The following is a 25,892-nucleotide window of genomic DNA, read 5'->3' on the forward strand; positions in this document are numbered from 1 at the left end:
GCCAACTTTTGTTTAGTCCACTTTCTTAATCACAATAACCAGTTATAACCTCTACCCTAAAATACCGCCAATTAAACAAATATGTTCATTGACTTAGTTAGTGACTGGTTTTTAAGTTGTGCTACCTAAGCATATTTCACATAATTTTTATTTCTCATGAAACCTATGTATTTTAAAGCTGTTTATCAAAAAAATGGACTGTAACTGCTGATTGAATAAAATTATAATCTATTAGGTCGTGGTTACCAAAAAACCATGACTCTACTCAATACTGATAGTGGGGCTGAGGATTGTGGGGATGTAGTGAGACTGGTAGGTCTGAATGGGATGATGGAAGAGGGTGACAGGGGTCAAATAAACATTGGAATCAGGTTATTCATGCTATTTTTTAAAATTTAAGATGACAACAGATGAAAAATTATTTTTCCGACGGACAGTTCAACATTTAGCAAGATCACTGGCTGCAATCGAGGACACTCCATGGGAAAAGGTTATTCATTAATCCATTGTTATTTTTATTATGCGTAGTTTTAATATTTTAATTTCTAATTCATTGGTCATATTTTTTTCTCTTTAGGTCAACACTTTATTTAATCTGTGCCCTCAAGAAATATCTCAAGGTGTTTATCGATTGGATCATAGGAACCAAGATGCTGCCATTGCTCTTGGTATTTACTTTTTGGAATCTGGTTTACAGCACACGGATAAAATATTATCTTACTTATTAAAACTTCTTAAAGCGCTACCTAAGTCTATTTGGCAAGATGATATTTGGACTCTTCCATATGACAGTAAGTTTTTTAAATATTTTTTATTATAATTCAAAATATAAGACTACCTGTTTGTTTAATTCACCTGAGATTTAAAGAATTTCATAAAACATTGTTAATTAGCTTAATGATTATAAATTTTAGGGATACCAGTTCCCGAGAGGTTTACTTTTTGCTTGAACACTTTGTTAAGTGATGTGGCAGCTAAATGTACAGAAAGACAGGAAGAAATTATTACGGCGCAAGTGAAATTTCTTGGAGATTTAACAAGTTTATGCAAGGCTGCCTTAGATGACGCTCAGAACCAAAAGACTCAAGGTACTTACTAACTGAAAGAGTCTATCTGAAAACAGAATATCTGAATAATATGTTAATAGGTTGGAATTAGAAGGTTTTCTGCGATTGGAATGAAAATAGCGCAAATAAAGCGGTCATTAAAATTTGAAAAATCTGTGGTAAAGGTGTTTCTGATTAGTAGAGCTGGTAAAATCATTTAAGGAGTTGAACTGGGATTACACTTGTGAGAATTCTTCGTTTTGTAGAAAAAGTTTTACTAGTGAATGATGTGTGCACACATTTCGCTTATATAGAGCGAAAAATCGCTCTTAGGTGAAACCTGTTATTGTTTAAAATAAACGGGGGAAAGGTAATCACAAAGAACGGCCTATCTTTGGTGAGAGCTACGGTTTTGCAATAAATTTTTTTAAAAATAGATTGTAAGAAGTTAAATGTATTGAACAATTCGTGAAACTACAATTCTATCATAATGCTTCTCAAGGGATGACTGTTGCATGCAGTCGCTTGGGGAGTAGCGATCTCACAGGTCACCACAGCTGAATACACTATGCACACTTACCAGAACATCACCACAACCCACAAACTCTACAAACAAGACCACTTAAAGTACATTAAAACTGTCCGGTAAGGGCTTAAATTAGGGTTTCCCTTGGAAGTAAACCCATAAAATCACTGACCTTTCAAGGTAATGGGCGTGGGGTTAACAACCTTACCCTAGATAAACCATATGTAAAGAAACTACCAAAAAATAGCCGGACTGATCTTCAAGGGATCGGCTTAGAGAGAAGGCCTGGGAAAGGGAGGAATGGCAAAGAATAACGGTAGAGGCCTAGGTCGTTTTAAGAATTGTCGTGGCGTGAAAAAAGAAGAAGAACCTATCATAAATAGTAGTTACCATGTTTAGAAATCTATAGAATTCAGGAAAATCTTGAATTAGTGAAATCCATATAAACATGTGTGTGTTAGTGAGAGAGAGGGAGGGATATTAACGAAAATCGCGGGTTATTTCTTTCAAAAAAGTGGTAATTTTTATCAGGTTACCACACTATTTGTCTTCCAAGCTAAAACAAACCCGTAACAGAGTTGGTCAACCCTTAGCGGATCTACAATTTTTTTTTTTTTAATATTAAATTTAATATTAAAAATACTGTTAAGCCTCTTAAGCATGTGCATACAACAATTTTAATATAATTATTTTTTTTTTGGTTTTTTAATTTCAGCACCTGGTAGTGTTTGCCGTTTTATACTGCCAACGCTTCTTGGACATGCTAGATCACTTGGTAGATTTCCTGGCCACGACCCTCCACTTCTTTGCAGAATTTTCCCTAGGCCAGAGAAACCTGCAGTTATAACACCAAAACAAACCAATCAAGATGCTAGCAAGAAAAAAAGTTTTACAAATTTTAGGTGAATTTCATGTTTATTCTTTACTTATATTATATTTTTCATCAATTTGAAATTATAGATAAGTTGGCATTTTTCGGTAGTCCAAATCAACAGATAAATTTACTTTTGAGAGGTAATTTCAAACGATTCTTTCTATTTTTTAGATTTTTTATTTATTCTTTACAGATCTATCATTCCAAAATCTCTGTCTGGAAATTTGAATCTTACAACTCTGGAATTACTTACATTAAGCTACTTAGATCCTTCGGCTGATATGACGTAGGCTATTGTTTAGTTCATTTTCAGCAAAATGATTGGAAACGAGTCTTAGTTTTTAGGTTTTAATTTAAAAAAAAAACTTTTATAGGCAGCTTTGCAGCCAAAAACATCAGCAGGCGATTATTGAATATGATCCTACAACTCATTACTTCAACAAATATGGTTCCAGTTTCCATCAGCTTCCACATATGCGAACTTCTGCAATTGAAAAAAGGCCAAAAATACAGTTTCCTATTGCACATTTACAGGTAAAGCGGAAATTACTTTTTAAGACTTGGCATTTTGAATTATACAATAAGACAGTTGTGCGTTGAAGTTAATTTCTGAATTTAAATTTTAACCAATATGTTTTCAATGGATATCTGGGTTTTCGGAAAATAAGGGGTCCTGTACCTTAGGCACTGTGAGTGACGGCTTATTGTGTCGATCGCGTTTATAAGATTTAATCTCAGAAGTTTTTTTTACTTCTTACTGACTTTTTGTGCTGAAGCAAATTAGCCATATTGGTATGTCTACAGAGAGAATCTCAGAATTAAAGCACGATGTAATATATTGAATTTATTTATGTAATTAATGATTTTGTGCTTATTTACAAGTAAAACAAAATTTCTGAGAATAAGTTTTTGTAAAACATAATTTTCATTTTTTTTTTCTATTTCTTATTTTTGTACTACTCATTTATTTCAAAACTCATTTCTTTGAATGTGGTAAAGAAATTATTTAAAATAACTTATAAAGTAAAACATTTCTGCAATGAATGCTCTGGGGAAAAAAAAGAGCTGTGGTGAGATTAATTAAGAGAAATTTAGAAAATCCTCAAAAATTTAAATTTTTTTATTTTGCTCTCTTCATTCTGACGATTTGCGACAGAAATAATTTGCCCACTTGTGCTGTGTAGGTCTTGTGAATTCACAACAGCTTGTGAATTTAATGATGAAACCTGGAAGGATATATAATTATTTCTTTTTGAAGTATCTTTGCAAATGATGAATGTATTTTTAAATACTCTCATGATAACTTAATTAAAATGCAACTAATTCAATGCTTATTTTTTACAGAGTGTATTAGCTTGTGCTAAAAAATTATTGACACCAGAATTATTGTCTGTATTGGACAATCAATCGGCTAACATACATTATTCTGGTCAGGTGAAAGTTTTTCCTTATAGAAGTGTTAGTGAAACCCTGAATTTAGTTCTTGTTTCTTTATTAAGAGAATTACTTCGTTACCAGACGGGTAAGTAACAGTTTTGTAACTTTCTCTTTTAACCTTGTCCATCCTTTTTATGAAACTAAAAATAAGTTTGTATACTCCATCTTTTTTTAGATTTACCAGCGCCGTTTACTAAGGATGTTCAAGAATTCGTGAAAGGATTATTCTTGTGTGGTCAAACAGAACTCCAGTCCAGACAGCACGATGCCAGTGAAAAAGAAGAAAGAGAAAGTGGCTGTGCCACCGTAAATCGCTTTAAATTAAACGTCATGGCCAACTCAGCATGTGTAGATTTGCTAGTATGGGCAATCGCTGATGAAGCAGGTAAATCATGTGTTCTATTTATTTCATTCTGTATTGAAACTTATAGATTACTTCTTGTATACACGTATTTTTCAATTCTAAAAGATTTTGATAAGAATTTTGAAATTCGAAAGTACTCGGTGATTCTAAAACCAAAGGGAAATTTTTAGGGTGATTTAGGACCACACAGAATTAACCAGAAATCGTTTTTATTTAGTTAGCCGCTTAATGGTGTTGAGGTATACATTTCTATCTGTCTATCGACTAGGCCAGTGATGGCGAACCTATGACACGCGTGTCAAAGGTGACACGCGAACTCATTTTGGGTGACACGCATTGACAGAGACAAAAATTATTATATAATTTTAAATAATATAGCGATTAGTGGAGTACTTTGAAGAAATTATGGTAATAATTGAGAATAAGTATCTTGTAAACTTTCCTCAGATCTATTACCATAAAGTGGGTCATATAATAAATCTTTTTTTTACTTTGATTGCAAATATCAAAACATTATGAATATTTCTAAATTGACACGGTAACAGAGGTTTGCTAGGGTTTTCCAAATTTTGACACGCCGAGCTCAGAAGGTTCGCCATCACTGGACTAAGCGTGCCTAATTTGATGTGACAATAGCTTTGATTTGACTTCATTAAAACTTACACATACTAAAGATAAATAAGCGAGAGCTTTTATTGACTTATATGCTCACTTATTACTTAAAACATTAAAAACCTAACATTATTATACAAGAGAAAAAAAATGTTTAACAAAAATAATAGAACAACAGCAAAATATTATGTCCCAACTGCGCTTATTTATTAACAAGTACTATGGTGCTGAACCCCGTAAGTTTATCAATTGTAACAGAATTATGAATAATTGGTGAAAGAAATAGATTTTATTTTTGTTTTCTTTTGATTGTTTTTCAAATGTATCCGTTTTGAGAGTCTCAGAATTTAAATATGTAGTGTTCTGAAAATGGCCAGTGTGTGCATGTTTGAATTTAATCGCTCATTCACTTTTTCTTTAAATTTTTCAAAAGAATCCTCAAAATTGTTTTCTAAGTGTATCGCAATCATTACATACACATTGATTTATAGCTTTTATTTTGAACCATTATCTAATCCAATTTGTTATAAGGCAGTTCTAAGGGAGGGAAGACGGTAAGTTTTCCTTTAAAAATCTTATTTCCGAATAATGTACGTGATTCTAACCGTATAATTTTATTATAAATTAGATATAATTTAAAAGTGTGGAATTTGTTCATAAATTTCATTCGTCAAGGATTACTTCTTATTTTACAGCAAAAAGTAAAGAAAGTCCGCAAGATATGATGTGCACTCTTGCTTCACAGATCTTCTCTACAGGTCATCAGATTTACTGTATTTAGAGTTTTTTCTGCATCTAAAATTTATAAACTCTTCAAGAAACAGAGTGTCACTAATGGTCTTTTATTGTTTAGAAAGAAAATGAGCCTTTTGTTCTATAATTTAATTCTACTTTTGAGCATGAAAATGGCTTTCTATGTTCTAAATCATGCATTTTCATACTAAATTAACAAATTTTCCCAAGGGCAAATAGTTTGAATATTTGAATTTAATTTCATTAATCGTGTATTGATTTGGGTTTTCGCTAAAAGTATTTTTTTTTATATATATTATTATTTATTTTTTTCAATAACTTTTTGGGTAATTAGACTGTTCTATAAAACAAACAGTTGGCAAAGGTTTTTTTTTTTATTAAAAAAAAAAGGTCAGTTTCTAAACAAAAAGAAACTTGTCATTTCAGACAACTACGGTCTTCATCAGAAAGAGATCATGCAATATACATTTTTATACTTACGTTGCAAGATATGTTGGTACACAGTAAATTAATAAACAGTAGTGAAGAGGTTATCTTAATGGTTAGTGTACTGGATTCCCACGCAGAGATGTTCGAATACAGCTGCTGGCCCCCTAGATTTTTTGTTTTTAAGAGCTTCTTACAGTTCATTGTCCGGTGATGGATAGCATTGTTTATAAAGAGAGAATACTGACAGGAGGCCATGGTGGAGCCGAATGGTTAGGTGAGGCACGCAAAGCTAAGAAGTATTGTGGGACTAGTTTGATTCGCGGTCTATGCTTTGATTTAATTAGAAGTTAGTCAAAGAAATTTATATTAAGTGAGCTAGTAAATTGGTGGTTGGACGTGAAGCCCACCTGAAAAAATATGCATTACTTTACCCTTTTTTAATTTGTTGAGTCTTTATCTTTAATTCGTTAGTTCGTTAGGGAATTCCTGATACTGTACAGGTTAATAGGCAATTGTCAAAATATACCATCCAACTTTTTTTTATTTCTTAATTGCGTGAATGATGTTTTTCTTTAACCCTTTCGTCATTTGTATTTTGCATTTTTAACAGTGTTTGCTTATGATCTTTAAAAAATATGTTTTCCTAATTTTTAGTTAAATATTTACTTCATGTTCTTGGTTTGTTTAGGAGCTGACAGTTTGTGTGGCAGACTAACTGAAAAGATTAATTCAAATCACAACATAAAATTGGTTCTTGCCCATATGCCACTACTTATGGTATGCCTTGAGGTAATTCTTACTACGAGAAAAAAATACTGGTGCGAGTAGAATTTTGTCTTGTTCAGTTTTCCCTTTTTTATATTGTATAGATAAACATATTAATTTATCTTGCATTTAATTAAATTAAAAGAAATCAGCTTTTTTTTAAATTGTACTAACAGAGGAATGCTTTCTTTTTCTTTTTTTTTTAAGTGAATCCAATTACACAGTATTTACGAGCATCATGATTCAAAGTATAATCCAGTTGGTATTATTTCATTTTTGTATATTTTTATTTTGAGTTAGAATTATTTTGTTTTAAGTCTGACCTTAAGTGCTTTTTTAAATGTTTTATATTTTTACACTTTTCGCACCTTTATTTGAAATGCATGTATTTTTTTTATTTGTCTTATTTTTTAGTATTTTTTTTTTTTATACATATATACTTTACTCTTTTTTTAGACTATTCAACAAAATCTCAATTAATTTTCTAGGGATTAGGAAAATTAGCAGAAAAATATCCAAGTATTGCAAGTACTTCGATACAATGTTTAAGAGACTTTCTGGTATCACCTTCGCCAATTTTATCCAAACTTTTTCGGCTTCATTGCGAGAAAAACAATATTCCTCATGATGTTCAAGGCAAGTAATTATAAGAAAACTTTTCTTCTTTTTTTTCTGCTCAGGTACAGATGTGTGCAATCTTCAGTCCCTATCTCAGTTTTACATATATTCTGATTTAAAATTTTTGACATCTGTTCCATCAGAATCCTATCCATCTTTAGATTGATCAGAGCAGATAGAGAACCAAACTATGTTCAAGTTTTGTCGGACATGCATAAAGTGTTCGATCAGAACCAAAACTCAAATCGAAGTCAAACCAGTATTTATATCTCCCATGTTCACTAAATAATCCTAAACAAATCGGCAATTAATCACAATAGACTGAAGGAACCAATCGTGTATTATTGCTGAGGACTTGATTTTTAATTTATAATCAGCCATGTAACTTGTGTTTGAAAAGCCGCCGTGATGAATGATAGTCTTTCAGGCATGAAGCTAACACTCCTTTCATCGGCCCGGAGCCTGTCCTGGAGATCACCAAGTGCTTGGTTCGTTCCCGAGGTTGGATCTGGAGGGAGCACGAAAAGAACTGGGTGATGTGTCCTGGGGTTAGACACAGCAAGACTAATTTGTCTTGGCTGTGTAAACGAAGAGACCCTGTGTGGGTTAGAAATCAGAATACGCTGATCACAGGCCTACTCAGGAAGGTACAGGAAGCATCTGTACAAGGTGGGGCTTATTAGCTCAGAACTATTTGCAGATTGTGTCAGGAAGAGAAGGAGACAGCGTCTCACCTGTTGTTCGATTGTGTGGCAATCGAGAGGTTGCGCTATGAAACCTTTGGAACCTTGAGACCAAAGGAGATAGGAGCGCAAAAAGAACTAGTAGGGAAAGTCCTCAATCTCTTTTAGTAGGGGAGGGTTCGTCTACTAGATCCAAAAAGGTGGCTGGCACAATATGCCTCTAGTGGCTGCGGTGCCGCGGGGCGTAGGTCCCGTCCCGTTTCTAATTCTAATTTCTAATGTTAGATTTATGGTGTATTGCTGTATGATGCTGACTTGAATTTGTGTTGGATCTAATATGCACATATTCCAGTTAAAAAAAAAAAAAAAGACGAAAATTATATCTTAAGCAAATTTCTTTTTCTGTTTCAGTTGGAGGCCAGAGTGGGATGTTGTGCGATTGTTGTCATTCACCTTTTGAAAAACTGCGTGACTCTGCCATTGAAAATCTATGTCTTGCATTAAGATCAGCCTACACGGTGGATCCATTTTGTGTTCCAGCATTAGTCGCATCTCTTTCAAATAGGCTATATACTGCTGAAAAATCAGATAGGTATTTTGTTTTAAATATTAGAAAAAAATTTACCAAATCCAGGATCATTTGTAATTTTTTGAAAAATGAAGCAAATTGTCTTTATTTCAGTGATTGTTCCTTAATACCAAACAATACTATAGTGATGTTGGGACACATTGCTGTGGCTTTAAAAGATACTGGGAAAACAACGGAAACCATTCTTCAGTTTTTCCAGCAAAGATTATGTAGAGTACCTTCACCGGCCGATGTGCTTATTGTAGATCAGCTAGGATGTATTGTTATATCCAAGTGTGAGGTATATAGATTTGTAGAAAATTGTATTAATTTTGAAATGAATGATCCCAAATTTGTCCCTACACAAATATAATACCTCAAACTAAAATGCTTTAAACTCCAAAAAAAAATAAGATATTTATATTACATACGTTGCGTTGTTCACGTGATTCTACTTTTTTTTTTTTAAAGAAATGATTGCTTAAGGTACGAGTGTAATTATACCCGTGACCAGAAAGAGCACGTGCTCTTAGCTGTCTAAGAATTAAATTTAACTACTAAAAAGAAGAAAGTGAAATCATCTTTTGCTTTCAGCCAAATGTTTATGAAGAGATCATGAGGATGTTTGTGCAGATAACAGTAGAAGCAAGCAATGCTGCTTACACTAATGACAAGACAAATCAGTACAAGTAAGTCGATATTTTGTTACAAGTTGCGTAAAATCTAATTATTTATTTACATAAACTGATAAATATATACATCATTTTTATACTAAATGTTTACGGAATCTATGCAGGCATGTATCCGGAGCTGTTATAAATGCCCTTGCTAACATTGCTGCCAATATCCAAGGTGAACATGAAATGAGCGAACTGCTTGTACGACTAATGGAGCTTTTTGTCCAGTTAGGTTTAGAAGGAAAAAGAGCTTCTGACAAGGCCCCTACTAACAAAGTATTATTATAATTTTGTTTCGTCGAAAGTACTTTATTTACATTAAATTTAACTGATTGATTTTTGTTAAAAGGCTTCTAGTAGTGCTGGAAACTTAGGCATGTTGATACCTGTTATTGCTGTGCTTGTACGAAGATTACCCGTCATTAAACAGCCCAAGCCAAGGTTATTGAAGTTGTTCAGAGATTTTTGGCTATATTGCGTTGTAATGGGCTTCACAACAAGATCAGGTTATTTTGATTTCAATTTTTAATTTAATATTTTATTGCTTAATGATTTGCCGTATAATCAGGATTGTTTAATAATGAAATTAGGATTATGGCCAAATGAATGGAGAAAAGGTGTTGAACAAATAGCTGTAAAGTCACCTTGTCTGGTAGCCCAAAGTTCCTCTAGATCAGAACTGCGACAGCTCCAGTATACTTCTGCAGTCCGGAATGATTCGGTTTCTGTAGTAAGTTAATGACACTTACTATTTGTTCTTAATAGAATTATTTATTAAGAATAGAATTTATTATTAAGAATAGAATTTCTTTCTTCTTAAGAATTAAGAAATTCATTAAGTAAAACATATAGACGAAAGCATCTATTTTTTCAAACGTGCTTACATTAAATGGTATCTCGTTATTTTGTTTCAGACCCAATTGCAAGAATTTCGTATGCAAATTTTGACCCTTCTTGAAAATCCAAATGAAATCACTGCTCATGTGAATAAACTTTCATTTGCTCAGTGCACATTCTTATTATCTGTCTATTGGCTGGAAACGCTGAGGGTTCAACATTCATCAGAACCAAGTTTGCAACCGATTCTTGAATATTTAGTTGACAGAGCCTTGATAACAGATAAAAGTGGAATGTGGTTATGTGTAGCCAGGTAACATGATATTTAAATTGAATTTTTGTTAAATCGTCGATGTTTTAAGAATATGACTGTGGTAGATGTAGTTCTAAAAAGAAAATTATTATATAAGAAAATATTTAAACAGGCTAAATAGTAAAATAACAACAAATAATCAGCAATATTCTAATATTGCTAGATTAAAAATCTCTTTGCAGAGGTAAAAGTGACTAAATTAATAGAATAGTAGGTAAATAAGTTTTTATATTAATGGTTTTTTTATTCAAATTTGGGGCCTCCAGATATTTTTGCTTTTAGTTTTTATTAATTAATTCTTCATCTCATGTCTCCGTCTAGAGTCATTTCTTTGGTCTTGTAAAGAGTCCCTTAATAGAGAGGTTCCCAAAAATATTCAGTTACCGAAAAGATTCCCGAAGCTAATGATGATTAATAATAATAACAATTTTACTCCAGACTGTTAACAGAAATATTTAATTTGTAGACGTAGATTTAATTAGAATGTAAAAAGTCTTGGTATCTTTAAAAAATACGATTTTTCTGACCAAAAATTCAACAGTGTGGCTGATCAAGTTTTCACAATGTTTCTGGAAGCGATGTCACGTAAACCAAAAGATGAAAGTCGAGAAAGAGAACTAGAAACTCATGCTGTCTTTCTTTTGGTTAATTTTAATCATTTGCATAAACAAATTAGAAGAGTTGCGGACAAATATCTTTCTGGATTGGTCGACAAATTTCCACATTTGCTGTGGAATTCCAACGTATTGTGCAGAATGTTAGATGTGGTACATGTTTTATCATCTTCTCTTGAACTTGATCCTAATGATACAACCCCAAGATTACGAGTACCAAACACTCCATATTACATACAGTTAGTTGACACTTTAGAAGAAAGAGAGGTAAGTTATTTTTTTGTTTTAATTTACAATTATTTCTGTTTAACGTTAAAAATGAAATAAATTAATTTGATTTTAGAGAATAGTAAACGATTATACGAGCAGATGTTGTGGTATTATACAAGAAGCAATGAAATGGGCTCCAAATGCAACAAGATCGCATCTTCAAGACTATCTTAACGAAATGGTGAACTCTGGAACATGGGATAATACTAACGAAAATTTACTCTCAAATAAGAGAGTAAATATTCAAACAGCAGTTCTGGTTCGTACTTATTATGCAGTGAACAATTAAAAAACTTTTAAAGTTTAGTATATTATTTTTGTCTATTAAAGTGAATTTTTCGCCCGCCATTCATTCTGTCAAATTTCGCTGTTGCTGTTGAAATGTAATAGAGGCAAATTTGCATTTTTACAAAGTGTTCACCCCTCTCCAATGCTGAAGAAACTCTTATTCTATGAAATTTAAAACAATAAAATACCTGCTAAAAACTTTCTCCGGCTAGTTTCGAAAAAACTTCTTCAAAAGAAACAGGAGCTATCAATATTTATCATTGAAAGTTACTGTAGGAAAATTTTGATTGTAATTTTAACTTGGAGAATTCTCTCCGTAACTTTGTTAAATGGTGAATCTAGCTTCTATATTTAGAAGTAGGGAATACCCTCTAATCAAATATGCGTTAAAAACGAGAGGGCAGTTGATTTGTTATTTATATAAGGATATAACATGAGTAGCTCACTTGATATAACACGAACTCGCACCTTTGGTGAGCACTTGATTCTTTTATGTGCTTCACAATTTTTCTGGGTATTACAAAATTTGGAAATAATTAACGGGTTGTTAATTATTGATATATATATTGCTACATGTTTCACTTGAGGCCTAATTCTATTACTTGGTTAGATCCGATTTAAAACTGAATAGGGAGAACTTGCTAATAATGTATTGATTTTTTAATTCTTCTTAGTAATTTGTGTAAAAGAAATTTTACCTATTCACGATGGTTACAGAACAGTACACTGGAAAAGCGAACTAGTGCTCAGAGTGCTCCATTATTCGTTTGTTCGGTGAGTAAACGCGCTAAGTTTTCCGGCCAGGTTGCTGGAATGCTAAGAGGTCCACTTGATATTGAAACAATAACTGACACTTTAATAGCTGACATAGAAGCTGCTTGTCAAGCCAACGATAATGCCTCTCATCACGATACACTTTGGCGAGCCACGGCGCTCCTAACATCTACACACGGTATGTAGTAGTTTTACCAAAATTGATTTTTAGCTTGATTAAAAATGGCTGAATTTTATACTTTATTATTATAATTTTTCTAACAAATAAAAAAAAAACTACTCACTAGACTATCCCTACTTAATAATCGGCACTATACGATTACTCCAAAGCAGTTTCAAAGAACGTATATCTCGTGATAAATTTTTTTTTAATTTTATTTATTTTTTTTAATACGTTGGCAAATATAGTCGGCGAAAAAAAATATTAAAATGCTTGTATTAATTCCAAATTAATTGATTTATACGTTTCAAAGCAATATGCGAATAATTCTTGAAGAGGACGGAGAGTAAGTTTTGTTCTAACAATTGTATCACTCAGTAAATTAAAATTATTTAATTTTTAATAAATAAATAAATTCATTCTTAAAAGATACCTGGATTCAATTGTTCCAGTGTTACAGTAATTACTGAGCTCTTTTTAGTTTTTGTTTTGGTTTTTGCTCTTTCTAAGGGATTCTAAATTATAATTCTACAAAGATACATTAATTTGATCCATATATTTCAATGTAATAATAATTACCGAAAGCTTTTAACTTCTTTTTCAGGTACTCAACGAAAGCTGCTGCACGTATTAGCATGGTCTCAAGTAGAATTATTTACGGCTGAAGCAATGTATACAGCTGTACAATGTTGGCAGTGGTTGATCTCGGCTCGACCAAACATAGAACTTCTCTGGTTGGAAGAAATGGTAACCGCTTGGCAGTACACTATAGATAAAAAATTGGGTCTTTTTTCAGATGAAATTGATGAAGTTAGTCCATTAGCTGTGCATGAGGGTTGTATTTTACAACCTCAACCACCATTTGTAAAACCTCATGATATATGGATACAAGTATGTCAATACAAAATATCTATATTATATTTTATTAAAACGTGAACTATGTAAAGAAAAATAATTTGTATAAATATCTGTCATTCAACTCAACAGTTTGTTCATGAGTTAGTTGAAACTGCCAAGTATAGTAGCAAAGAAAAAGTGGATATGTTGGTATCACTTTTGCATCGGTCACTGCCCATGACTGTCGGCGGACAAGAGGCTCATATAAATCGGCACATTGCTGCAGCTGCAGCGAGATTCAGGTGATCTATATTTTCTCCCTTTAAAGTGCTTAAGCAAGCGAATTAAGTTAATACAGATTGATTAATTGATATATATCAATAAGTAAGTAAAAGTTCACAGATAAAACAAGATATTTTTAAGTCGTGAATGAAAGTATTGCTGTGAGAATAGCGAATGATTTTAAAGCGAAATTGTAATTTTCATTTAATACCTTGAGTAAAAAGAATTGATTGTTAAGATTGCAATGCTTGATATATGAACAAAATACTCAAAATGATTAATTGCTTGATGCTTAAATTTAATTATTCTTACTAATACCAGGAGATTCTTGAAGAAGTTTTTCTTGATTTTAGTATTCAGAATGTTTAAATTCTGCTTTTGTTAACACTATTTGAATCTTGTTAAAAGAAAACAAAGAAATCATATCTGTAGCACAAAAATAGTACCAATAAATAAGTAACTTTTATTGCTGGTTCAAAATTTTAAATAAACGTGTTTTCAATCATAACTCGCAAAATATAGCTCACAAACAAGTAAATTTTACTTTTAAAAAAGTAGGGGAGTATATTTCTGATGTGAAAGGAATACCTTTCCGTTTGAGAATAAATGTAACCTCCCTTTTGGCTGCATAAAAAAAAAGTTCAACAAATTTGAATTTCAAATGAAAAATAACGAAACCACTTAAACATGTTTTTAAATTAGATATATCTTAGTTTCTTGGTAAGAAAAAGTCGATATCCATTTATCTTGTAACATTCAGTAAATGTATGTTGTTGACCACCTGAATGTGTTTACAAATTATTTGTAAACAAAATTCAGTTGTCATAATTTTGCTTTTCAGATTGCTGGCTTGTGCTTTATCACTTCTTCAGAGTGATGTATTACCTCGTTCAATGAGTAAAAATGTTTTAAGAGAAAGAGTATATTCAGCCTGTTTGGATTACTTTTGTACTGGTTTCAAATGTCCTACACAATCTCCGGTTCAATTGTCCGAAGATATACATGCTCTCATAAAATTTTGGCAAATAATGTACTCCGATAAGAAATATCTCATGGCTTCAGTGATAGGAGGTAATTAGTAAATATAATTTCGGCAATTTTAATAGAAATTTATATTTTCGGTAACAATAATTTTTTATTCATACTATTATTGTTTTTCCTAGACTTTGATGTAAACGGTGGGAGCGCTGAATGTGGTACAGATAGTGTAGTAGGAGGTGGAATTGGCCATCTTGGATCTGATTTACCTCGTCCGAATTCTGCCTCTGGCTGGATAAATACCGTACCATTGTCAGCATCTACAAACACCCTCTCAAAAAGATCTGGTAGAACTAAGAGACATGGCAATACTGGCGATTTGTTTGTAAAAGATTACATCAAAAAAAGGAATCTTATTTTAGATTTATTGGTAATTTACTATCTTTTGTTCAGAAAAAATTAAGTGACTCAGACATTATTTTATCTTTCTACAAGGAGGGGAATTATTTTATTTTGTCTAAAATTATTTTAATAAAATATTTTTGAGGTCTTGATTTCTCTTTCTCATAAATTGTGAAAATAGGAGGAACTTATTTTGGACTAGATGCTGTTCTCTCTTCTGAATACTGGTGTCCCCTCGTTCTATACCATTTCATTTGAATACTTGCCAAATCCAGTCTAATGTTTTGATAGGACTAACTAGAACTGACTTGATTTGCATGGTTTTGTCGGTACTAGAACTATTACTCATCAAAGTTTTTTCATTATTGCAAGCAATTAATTTGGAAACTATCCACATCGATTAAATCGTGTCCAATCTTTTAAAGAAGTTCTCAACTTCACTCCTAATCTACTTCCATTTTATTTTATTTTTGTATGAATTTTTTGTTTTTGGTTTGAGTTTTGGGCTTAACTAAGGACTGTGCAGCGTTATTTTTCTGTTTTTTGTTACATTGTAAATTGACCAATTGGATAACAACAGATAATTTTATTCCTTAGGCTGTGGAAATTGAATTACTAATTACTTGGTTTAATCCTACTGGAAGGACTGAACTTCATTTCCCAGGGGAGGACAATATAGCGACATGGAAATCGAAACCCGTATCTGAAAAGGTGCTGAGAGATGTCACTAGACTTGCTTGGGATCTAAGCCCTGTTTTAGCAGTGTTTCTTCCGACAAGGTTAGTATTATCACTTTTAATATAATACTTTCTGTTCCAAGTCTGTTTTCATTATAGTAATAACTTATTTTTCAGGTTGAAAGCATCTGAAAGTATGGTAAAGGAAGTTTGTAGATTAGTAAAAATTAATCCAACTCCAGTGCGTCATATTCCTCATGCTCTTCAATATCTTGTCACTACAGAAACCATCTTGGATGACGCTCCAGAGGTATATTGACATGATTCGTATTGTTAGTGTTCTCTTAGGAGACTTAAAGTTTTTTTTAAAATATATCTACTTCATTTCTCACTGCTTGGTTCAATAATTTATATGCATCAATAGGTAGAATTGCGACTTGCAATAATTGTTTGACAGAAAAAATTATTTCTCATTTGGCTAAAGTATTATTTTAGAGTTATTATATTTTTTTTTTTCTCCTCTGATCTACAGTGTGAAAGATTAAATTTAAGTTACCAATTAATCGAAATTTGTATTGATTGCAGCTTGTTCATGCTCTCTCTTGGGCAAGAGTTAGTCCTGTTCAAGCCCTCTCGTACTTTTCTCGTCAGTATCCACCTCATCCCATTACTGCCCAATATGCTGTGCGAGTACTTAGCAGTTTTCCGGCAGATGCGGTTTTGTTCTACATTCCTCAGTTAGTACAGAGTCTTAGACACGATACTGTAAGTAGTCTATTTAAATTTTTGTGCAGTAAACATATAGACAAGATAAGAGCTCCAATAAATTAAAAGTTATTATTAGATGGGATACGTTATGGAGTTTATAAAATATATAGCAAAAAAGTCTCAGGTGGTTGGACATCAGTTAATATGGAACATGAAAACAAATATGTATATTGATGAAGAAATGCATCATAAAGATCGTATGTTTCTAAATTTGGCTTTATGTTATTTAATAAAATAAACATTTAACTGTAGTAAAAAATAATCGAAATTTATTGGTTTTTTTTCCAGCCCTTTTTGACACTTTGGAAACCTTAACTAATAATATAGTTAGTACATTGTCAGGCCCAGCCAAACAGTTTTACGAAAGAGAATTTGATTTTTTCGATCAAATAACTGGAATTTCCGGAGAAATCCGACCTTACCCGAAAGGTAGGAGACTAATTAACAATCGTATAAAATTATGCAATTATCATATTAATAAAATAGCAATTTATTTTTACACTTCAATAAAGCACTGTTCCCTCCAAAGCTTTCTGTAAAATAAAACCACTAGATAGGCAAATGCACCCCTCAGGCGTTCTTTTTACTGCAAAAAGAGAAATGTTGTGATGAGGTTTACACATTTTTAAGAAGAACTCTTATTTAAGAAAAACTTTATTGCTTTGTAGGGAGATTGTCCGTGCGTATGCTTGCTGGTTTGTTGCTGTTTCGTTTGTATGAATATAATACTTCAGAAGCGGGAAAAAAGGGTATTCAATGTTGATATTCAATGTATATTTAAACAACACAATGACGGTCTTCTTGATAGGATGGTGCCAGTCAACAAGCTGAAATACTCTTTGATTCTTTCATTTTTCTTTAAGAAAAATGCTCCAAAAGTTTCATGCTGAACAATAACGACTATTTATTCGATAAATGTATCGGTAAAATGAATTTTTCGAAGGGTTCTACAGGAATGGTTTCGTTTAAATTGTTATTTTAGTAAATTGTTTAGTTAAGTATTAAAAGTATTGAACAGATTTATGATTTAAAACCAGGATTGGAGAATATCTGTTAAAAAATGGTAATACGGAATTCCTTTCTCTGTAGATGAAAAAAAACGTTTTCACATTTTGTCAAACCAATTTTCTATATACTTAAAAAATTGAACATTAAAACAATTACTTTTATTGAAATGTTTAATTTTGTGAGAAAAATATAGTTCAAAGCCATCTTTTGCCTCTGAAACTACATTTAAAGTATAGATCACAATTCCCTATCCTTCCATTACAGAATCGAAAATCAATCAAAAATAGAAAATTAAACACTTTTCAACAAGGATAGTAAAGTAAGAGATTTATGTTAAAACCTTGGAGAAGAAATATGCCTTACAGTAACTTGTCTGCAGTTGTTACAGCTATAGTTAAAAAATAATTTCATTAATTTCATAATCTCATTGCAGGGCCAGAGAGGAAAAAAGCTTGTTTGGAAGCTTTAAGTAAAATAAAAGTACAAGCGGGTTGTTATCTTCCTTCAAATCCTGAAGCTATGGTCCTAGATATTGATTATAAGAGTGGTACACCAATGCAAAGGTAAATAATGATTTTTTATTACAATTTTCGTAGTTATGATGTTTCTGGTCTCAAAATTCTTATTCATAATTATTTCAACATAGCGTTTGTCCTTTCTAACACTTTTCATTTGGCGTTAATTTGATAGTTTTTGCACATTTCTTAATATTAGTTACCTAAAAAGGCTTCTAAATGAGCTACATAAGGAAATTCTTTGTTGATGAAATCTTTAACTACAGTTAATCCAACGTCAAAAGGTGCAATATTTTCTTGAATTTTGTGATATTTCATAATTTAGGGTGAAGGGACCAGTAATTGACTGGGCACCAGTAATTGACATACCAGATATAAACTGGTATTATAAGGGATATGAGCCGTTTTTAGTGGTGATTCTTTCAATTTCGTTATTGAGAAGCCTTTGGGCAGCAGTTCCAGAAAAATATTAATTATTGGAAGGTTCCTTGGTATCAGTGGAAGGTTATTTGTGTTAAAAGTTCAAAATCAAGGAAAAAACAAGCCGTTGCTAAGGAGGATTGATAAGAAAATAATTTTTCTTTTTTCTTATTTTTCGTTTATTTGTTCATATATTCGTGTGGTTATCAATGTTCTGTTATAATTAGTATTACTTGTAGATTTCATTTATGTAGTTTTTTTTTTTAATTATAAGAAGCATTGAGGATTAAAATGGGGCTGTCAATCACTGGTCCTTGAAACGGCAATTTGCCCAGTAATTGACATGTATGTCAATCACTGGTCCTACAGCTTTTTTGTTTGAGACCAGTGATTGACTTCCTGGGAAAATGATAAGATAGGTTGATAAATTTTATTATAATTAAAAATTCAATACATTGTAAAATAAAATCATTGATAAAAATCGGCAACATAAAATATGTTTAAATTAATGAATTAGCAAATGTACGCCTTATTTCAAGAGGGTATGCAGAATGATTATTCTGTAGAGAACAACAATGTATGAACAACAAACTGGAATAATCGTGATCGCCGAACAGCTTCCGAGGCCTACGTGATTGATAAAAACGACGCCCACTTATCGGAGTTTGAAAATCTCTCATTCTCCCTCAGTTTTGGGTCCTTGCCACATGCCAAAGAAGAAAGGGAGGAAATGGCTGAACCATAGAATTCCATCAAACAAAACGGCCAGGGGAAAAATGAAGCTCCCTCAAGAGAAGTACCAGGTGCGAAATTAAACATAAGTGGAGAAGTTGGTGACTTAGTGATGTTACACATTACTTACTTTTTAATCTAGTTTTTTTTTCATTGATGTTTCATTTATTTATTACTGTTGTCAGTGCGAATGCTTACAACCTGAGGCGGGACGCGATTAACGTGCACACAGTGTATATATAAATGAGCCCAAGAGGTAACTCAGTAATAATATACAATCAAATACTGTTTAGATTTAGAAAATAAGAATGAATTACATTCAGATAGTTTGGTTTCGAAGCAAATGATACTGGCAGCACAGATTGTGGAAAATATTAGCGATGCGCTCCAAAAGAAGGGAAGCGTAGGAGAAATTTTGTTCACTAGAAAGCACCAACAACTCGAACCCAAAGACACGTAGATGCCATCAGTAGCAACGTTATAGGCGGAATGGATAAAACAAGGATGTGACCACATAGTCTAATCGGAAGTAGAGAGTTTGGTAAAGTGAGAACCAAAAAAAAATTCCCAAAAAAAGGTTTAAGTAACAAAATATTTAGCGGAAACTTGGAAGGATAAGAGAGCGGAAGAGTTGAGAGAAAGAGATAAAAGCGAGCCGACAGACATTCTGTACGATCTAACAAGTATGTTAGCTAATATCTCCCTGGTACTATTGAAAGTAAGGGCTGTTATTCAAATTACCTGTCTTGGCTTGGGGATTTAATTAAAACTGTCCAGTAGGAGAGTTGTGTTAGGGTTGATCGTCAAAAACTGCATAAAAAAGCGTAATGTTGAAAAATATTAGATTATTTAGGTTTGCCTATTTAAAAACTGATTGTAATGAATTATGAATAAGACTGATTTTTGTTATAAATCCAATTGAAAAAGTGATTTAGGTGATTTATTTAGATTTAAAAGTGATTTTGAATGCATATCTTATGTCGTTTCATGAATATATTTGTATGTCAATTACTGGTCCCACCCCATGTCAAACACTGGTTCCACCGAAAATTCGGTATGTCAATTACTGGGTCATTGACATACTTCCAAAAAAAATCATTTTTGGTTGACATAAAGATCGAATTTACTGCTTTTAAAATATTAATAAAATAAAATACATCCTACTGGAGCGGTACAATTTTACAACCTACACCTGGAGCCAAAATAACGGAAGTTATTCTACCTTAAACTCGAATTTTTTCTTAAGCAGTCAATTACTGGTCCCTTCACCCTACTTCACAAAAAATTATAATATTCTAAATTGTACATGTGTAATTATGTATTAGTATTGTATTGTCTATTGTTTTAAAATTATTTAATGTTTATTTTCTTTGTAGCGCGGCAAAGGCGCCCTACTTAGCAAGATTTAAGGTGAAAAAATGCGGTATAAATGATTTAGAAAGCATGGCGCTCGCTGTTTCTTCTGGAGAATCTGAAGGAGCTGACAGACCATCAATTGGATTAGAATTATGGCAAGCAGCTATTTTCAAGGCATGTTTATTTATTATTTTACTCTCATAAATGCGATTTAGACACTTATCATATAAATATTTCTATATTTCTCTACTTTCCTAATTGTAATCGAGCAAATTTTTAGTTTTTGATTCTTCCTTAAATGAAAAGTCAGTTTATGTCCTCAAAAATACAAAAATGTTTTGAACGGGTTCAATAAATTTTATTATAAGGACGAGTGAAAAAAACTATACTGCTATACATGTATTATATTCTTAGTGCAATTTGGTACTGTTAATTTCAGGTTGGCGATGACGTGCGACAAGATATGTTAGCTCTTCAAGTTATTGGAATTTTTAAAAATATATTTCAACAAGTTGGGCTAGATTTATTTCTATTTCCATATCGAGTAGTTGCCACAGCACCAGGATGTGGTGTTATAGAATGTGTACCAGATGCTAAATCTAGAGATCAGTTAGGTAGACAAACTGATATTGGAATGTATGAATATTTTATTAAAACATATGGCGATGAGAATACTAAAGAATTTCAAACAGCTAGAAGAAATTTTGTTAGATCAATGGCCGCTTACAGTGTTATTGGATTTTTATTACAAATAAAAGATAGACACAATGGCAATATTATGTTGGATACACAAGGTCATATAATACACATTGATTTTGGATTTATGTTTGAATCATCGCCAGGTGGTAATTTAGGATTTGAACCAGATATAAAATTGACAGATGAAATGGTAATGGTGATGGGTGGAAAAGTAGAAGCAGCTCCATTTAGATGGTTTACAGAACTGTGCGTGCAAGCGTATCTCGCGGTCAGGTAAATAGATTTTTCATTTATGTTTTTCCTACTCAATTATAATATTTATTATATTGCTCATGAGGTCAATGAACGGCAGTTATAAATTAAGCTACCCTTCATTAAACATTTATTTAGTTTTTTTCGTTGAAACAATGAACATTTCTGAAACAAGGACGTTTAAAGTGACAGAAAATTTTCTCTTCTGGGGAATTTTTTCAGTAGATTGCCATTAAATATGTCTTCTATCAATTACAAATAAATTTGTTCACATTTAACCTAATGACAGCTTCTGGTCTATTTAATTTTAAGATTAAAATCATTTATAATAATATGACATTGCATTTACTTTTAATGAATGTGAAGAAAATCTGCTAGTAGACTAGCCGATAATTTTATGGTGTTGTAAACGAAAAACGAAATTGGCCCAAAGTAAAGAGCAATATTTAGCTAAGGTAACAAAAAAGAATCCTGACAAATTGCTTTAACTGAAATTAGTGATTTCTGTTTCGGGTTAGAAGAACAATTTTTGCCTCTGCTAACCCGACTTTATTTTCCCTTTTTTTTTTATCAAGTCGGCTCTATAGAAAGTGCTATCCGCCTGTTATTCATATTTTATTTCTTACCCTATGCTTGTATAATAATTGTTCAGTTCTTCCAACTAAATAGAAAGTTAAATGTTTCAGTGATAAATCTATTAATTTTCCTACTTAGAAGGAAATTTCTTAGCTGGAATTTCGTATGTAGAGTTATGTTTTTTATCCTTTGAACATATAACTAAGTTTTTGGGTTGTTAATTTAGTTTCTTTAATTTATTGCTGCAGAAATAGTGTTTTGTTTCTAGTACTATTCTTTGAATAATTTGTTACTGATAGTAATTTCTAATTATAAATTTTTCCAGGCCATACCAAGAGGCAATCATATCTTTGGTCTCCTTAATGTTGGACACTGGTTTACCATGCTTCCGTGGGCAAACAATTAAGCTCCTAAGAGCAAGATTTGCACCAAATGCGAGTGATAAAGAAGCTGCAGCTTATATGATCTCAGTTATAAGAAATTCCTTCTTAAATTTCAGAACCAGAACTTACGATATGATTCAGTATTATCAAAATCAAATTCCTTATTAAATAAAGAAATGAGATGTATCTTTGAAATTGGAGAGGATTAACATTCCAGTTTTTAAGGTCTCTTTCTCTTTAAACGGTTACACCTCTCAACATATTTTATGAAGTACCAAAGATATTTATGTCATTAATTTAAATATTTTTATTTAACACCAAAAAAAAGTTCCCTGATAAGAAAATCATTTCGGCGCCAATGTTATTTTTTCGTTCTACTGTTTATGATAGGCAATCGATTGGTAGCAAATTGTTTGAAGTTGTGAATATCCCAAATTTGAGAAATTATTTACTCAAAAGAATTGTCTCCATAAAGCAACATAATTGTTAGTAAATCCGGGTTAAGCCCTGGATGCGATTATAAAGTGCTGTTGTGTATAATTATGTAGTGACTTTCTTTGTGTTATAGAGTATTCATTGTATACGCTTCTAGAGCTTACATTCGGTATTTCATGCTGGGCAGTGGCTTTTTAATTAATCACTCATTTTTCATTGAATGAGACATTTCAGAGCACTGCCGGTCTCCAGACTGCGTGTTCTTGTTACAGAAAAACCTTTTATTTCCGATAGTAAACTGTATGGAGGCCCCTGTAGAAGAGAAAATAAGGTCCGGTTGGACTTGAATCCGGATTATACGCGGTAAAAGTCTACGTTTCTTGTATTAAACAGAATTCATTTTGAAAATTATCGTTAAAACTGAAATAATGGGATGTATAAATTCTGTAACACATTTTAAAACTGAATACTTTAACGAATTAGTATATAAATGTATATTATTTTTAATGTCATATTTTCAATCGTTCACTGCTTAATTTACGATACAATCTGCGATTTTTGAAAGTGCGATAAATATTAAAGAGTGTTGGAGATAAACAACCTCTTACAAACTTTAGGTAAAAAATAAAATCTTTTTGATTTAAATAATTTCATTTGGAACGTTTTGTGGACCCGAATTTAAAAAGTTTAGCACTTTCATTTTTCATTCCAAACAACAAAAATATTTTAAACTTTTAAGCTCATTTTAGATTATATTGTTTTTCCTATCTAATTTTTAAATTAATATTCTTTTTTAACCAAAAATTGTAGAATGTTTAGTAATTAGAAATTGTAAATTTGAAGGTTTTGGATGTATGTTTATGAGGGTTGTAAGCGAAAAGATTTAAGATATATTTTTCTAACTATCTACCCTAGGTCTAGTATTGAAATGATACCTTGCAGTGAGTTATCTGGAGTACATTATCTTATGAAACTGCACTTCGCCCATTAGAACGTACCTGTGACCACTGCCTGAAGTTCATGTCTCTTCATTGCAAAAAGGATAACAGCTGAAAAGGGGCAGCTTGTGTACTACTACGAAAGGTTGTCACTATAAATGAAGCTTCACCCAGTTGTGGAAGTTGCCGGGGTTTATGACATAGTTCGTGCTTTCCCTGAGTATTCATGTGCTAATAGTTCTTGTTGGCATGTTTATAATTTCTTCTTTTTTTTTCTTTTTATCTCTTTTGAAGCCAGCAGTTCTTAAATATGCTCCTATATTTCAGGAGGGCTGAAAGTCCAATTACTGTTCAGATATAGTAGATAAATACAAACCGAAAAAGATCAATAAAAGTGGCTTTACACACTCCAAAATATTATTTTATCAAAGTTAATCATCAGTCGCCCTAAAAAATAAACATATCAAGCTGATTTTGGGTCGAAAGACTCAATGTATTCTCTTGAAAGCACCTCACAGAATAGGGATTCAATCAAAATTGTAAGTTTTTACCATTTTTTACCACATTTTTTCAGAGCAAATCGTTCTAAAGTGCGGCGGTCACTTTAGTCGAGCGGTTAGAGGCGCGGTACGTAAACCTAAGATTTATTGTGGTGCAACTAGGATTGAATCCTGGTGGTTTTATTAGGTGTAACATTTTAAGATCATAATAGACGGTTTACATAAGATACCTGAATGGTAATTAGACCTTCAGTCTGCCTGAAAAGCAGGCATTCATTACTTTCTTACTAAAGTATTTTCAGAAGCTGTGAATTTCGCTTGAAATACAGAAATTTTCAGTATCAGAACCTTTTCTTAGACATGCTATATTGTGATCTTAATATGAACTTTCTTCCATATTAACTAATGAAATTCATAGTATATTTATTGTTATGTAACGGTATTTGGAAATTCTATATTAATAGTGGAGATTAATGTAATGTAGTTAAATATTTATATGTACAAATAAATATATATTTTTATCAATGATTTAAAAGAAGTTACCACTTAAAAAATGATAATAAATTTTTATTAGAATAAAATTGAAGTAATTAAGGGAACAAATAATGTACTTACCTTTATTCGTACTTTTAAGTTATATAAAAAGGAAAAAGCAAATTTTCTTCTAGTTTCATACATTCACAAAATTTCATTAAGGCATTTTTTCTTAATTTGTAATTAAGAAAAAGACTTTCATTAATCATTATTTATTTGCAGTTAATAAAGTAACGAATTTTCTTGAAAATATACATGTATATTTATTTATAATTGGCTCCATTTACATATTTGAACAATGATATAAAAAATATAAAATATCACAGAATAAGAACATAAATATTTATATATATTTTTATTTGCCTGTTCATGACTAATATATTATGTATTTTTCTAAAGAGTCTCTCTAGTTAAACTTGCATTTGAAATCATAAAGACATTAAAAACAAAAAACAAATATCAGAATTCGGCAACATAACATTACAAGCCTAAAAACGTTATTTCACTCAAACTTTAAACCAGATTAAAGTTCGATTAAATTAATATCTTTATTGATATAATTATATGTTTTTAAGACCGAAAGTTTAGAGACCCAAAATTCATAAATAGAAACTGAGGGTAGCCAGTTGATCTATGCCACCGAAAACCTAATGGGCGCATGGCGACACAAATTCTTAATTAAGAGCAACTGCTTGCATCTTGCACATTTAAGTACAAGCCTAAAACGAAATAAATTTCGTTTCTGGTTGAACCTTACATCATATCTTTCGATGCAGAGACTATACTGTCTTGTCAAGTAAAGAATACAATTTCTCTCCACATCCTTTGTGCATATGTACTTAGTCCAGGAACATAAGTACAAGAAACTTTATTGTGCTTAAGTACAGGAATAAATGTGTATTATTGCAATAAAATACACTTACGCTGAATAGTAACAGTGTTAGTCCGATTTTCTGGACATGGAGAGTGACCAATGGGTTTTTTAATCTATA

At 31.8% G+C, this 25,892-nt stretch overlaps 1 protein-coding gene across 3 annotated transcripts; it reads left to right on the forward strand.

Annotated features, from left to right (window-relative positions):
• Positions 1-262: 262 nt before the first annotated feature.
• Pi4KIIIalpha (phosphatidylinositol 4-kinase III alpha) lies at positions 263-24,314 on the forward strand. Of its 3 annotated transcripts, none has more exons than XM_074141866.1 (33): positions 263-490; positions 578-791; positions 915-1,088; positions 2,288-2,474; positions 2,640-2,732; positions 2,821-2,980; positions 3,791-3,968; positions 4,059-4,268; positions 6,730-6,830; positions 7,295-7,442; positions 8,519-8,699; positions 8,790-8,976; positions 9,270-9,364; positions 9,472-9,628; positions 9,702-9,858; positions 9,943-10,082; positions 10,267-10,502; positions 11,044-11,383; positions 11,460-11,645; positions 12,392-12,626; positions 13,213-13,499; positions 13,596-13,747; positions 14,569-14,798; positions 14,891-15,135; positions 15,705-15,886; positions 15,962-16,094; positions 16,370-16,549; positions 16,629-16,749; positions 16,841-16,981; positions 17,994-18,123; positions 20,604-20,757; positions 21,023-21,555; positions 22,436-24,314. In XM_074141866.1, the coding sequence occupies exons 1-33, from the start codon at positions 401-403 to the stop codon at positions 22,659-22,661; spliced, it is 6,183 nt and encodes a 2,060-aa protein (XP_073997967.1). In that variant the 5' UTR covers positions 263-400; the 3' UTR covers positions 22,662-24,314. The 3 variants fall into 3 exon arrangements, with proteins under 3 accessions (XP_073997967.1, XP_073997968.1, XP_073997969.1); XM_074141867.1 differs by having other exon boundaries at positions 6,730-6,818; XM_074141868.1 differs by lacking the exon at positions 2,640-2,732.
• The last annotated feature ends 1,578 nt before the right edge of the window (positions 24,315-25,892 follow it).

This window comes from Rhodnius prolixus, unplaced genomic scaffold (genome assembly GCF_049639745.1).
Source record: "Rhodnius prolixus isolate KJV_2025 unplaced genomic scaffold, Rpr scaffold_6, whole genome shotgun sequence".
Taxonomy (NCBI): Eukaryota; Metazoa; Arthropoda; class Insecta; order Hemiptera; family Reduviidae; genus Rhodnius; species Rhodnius prolixus.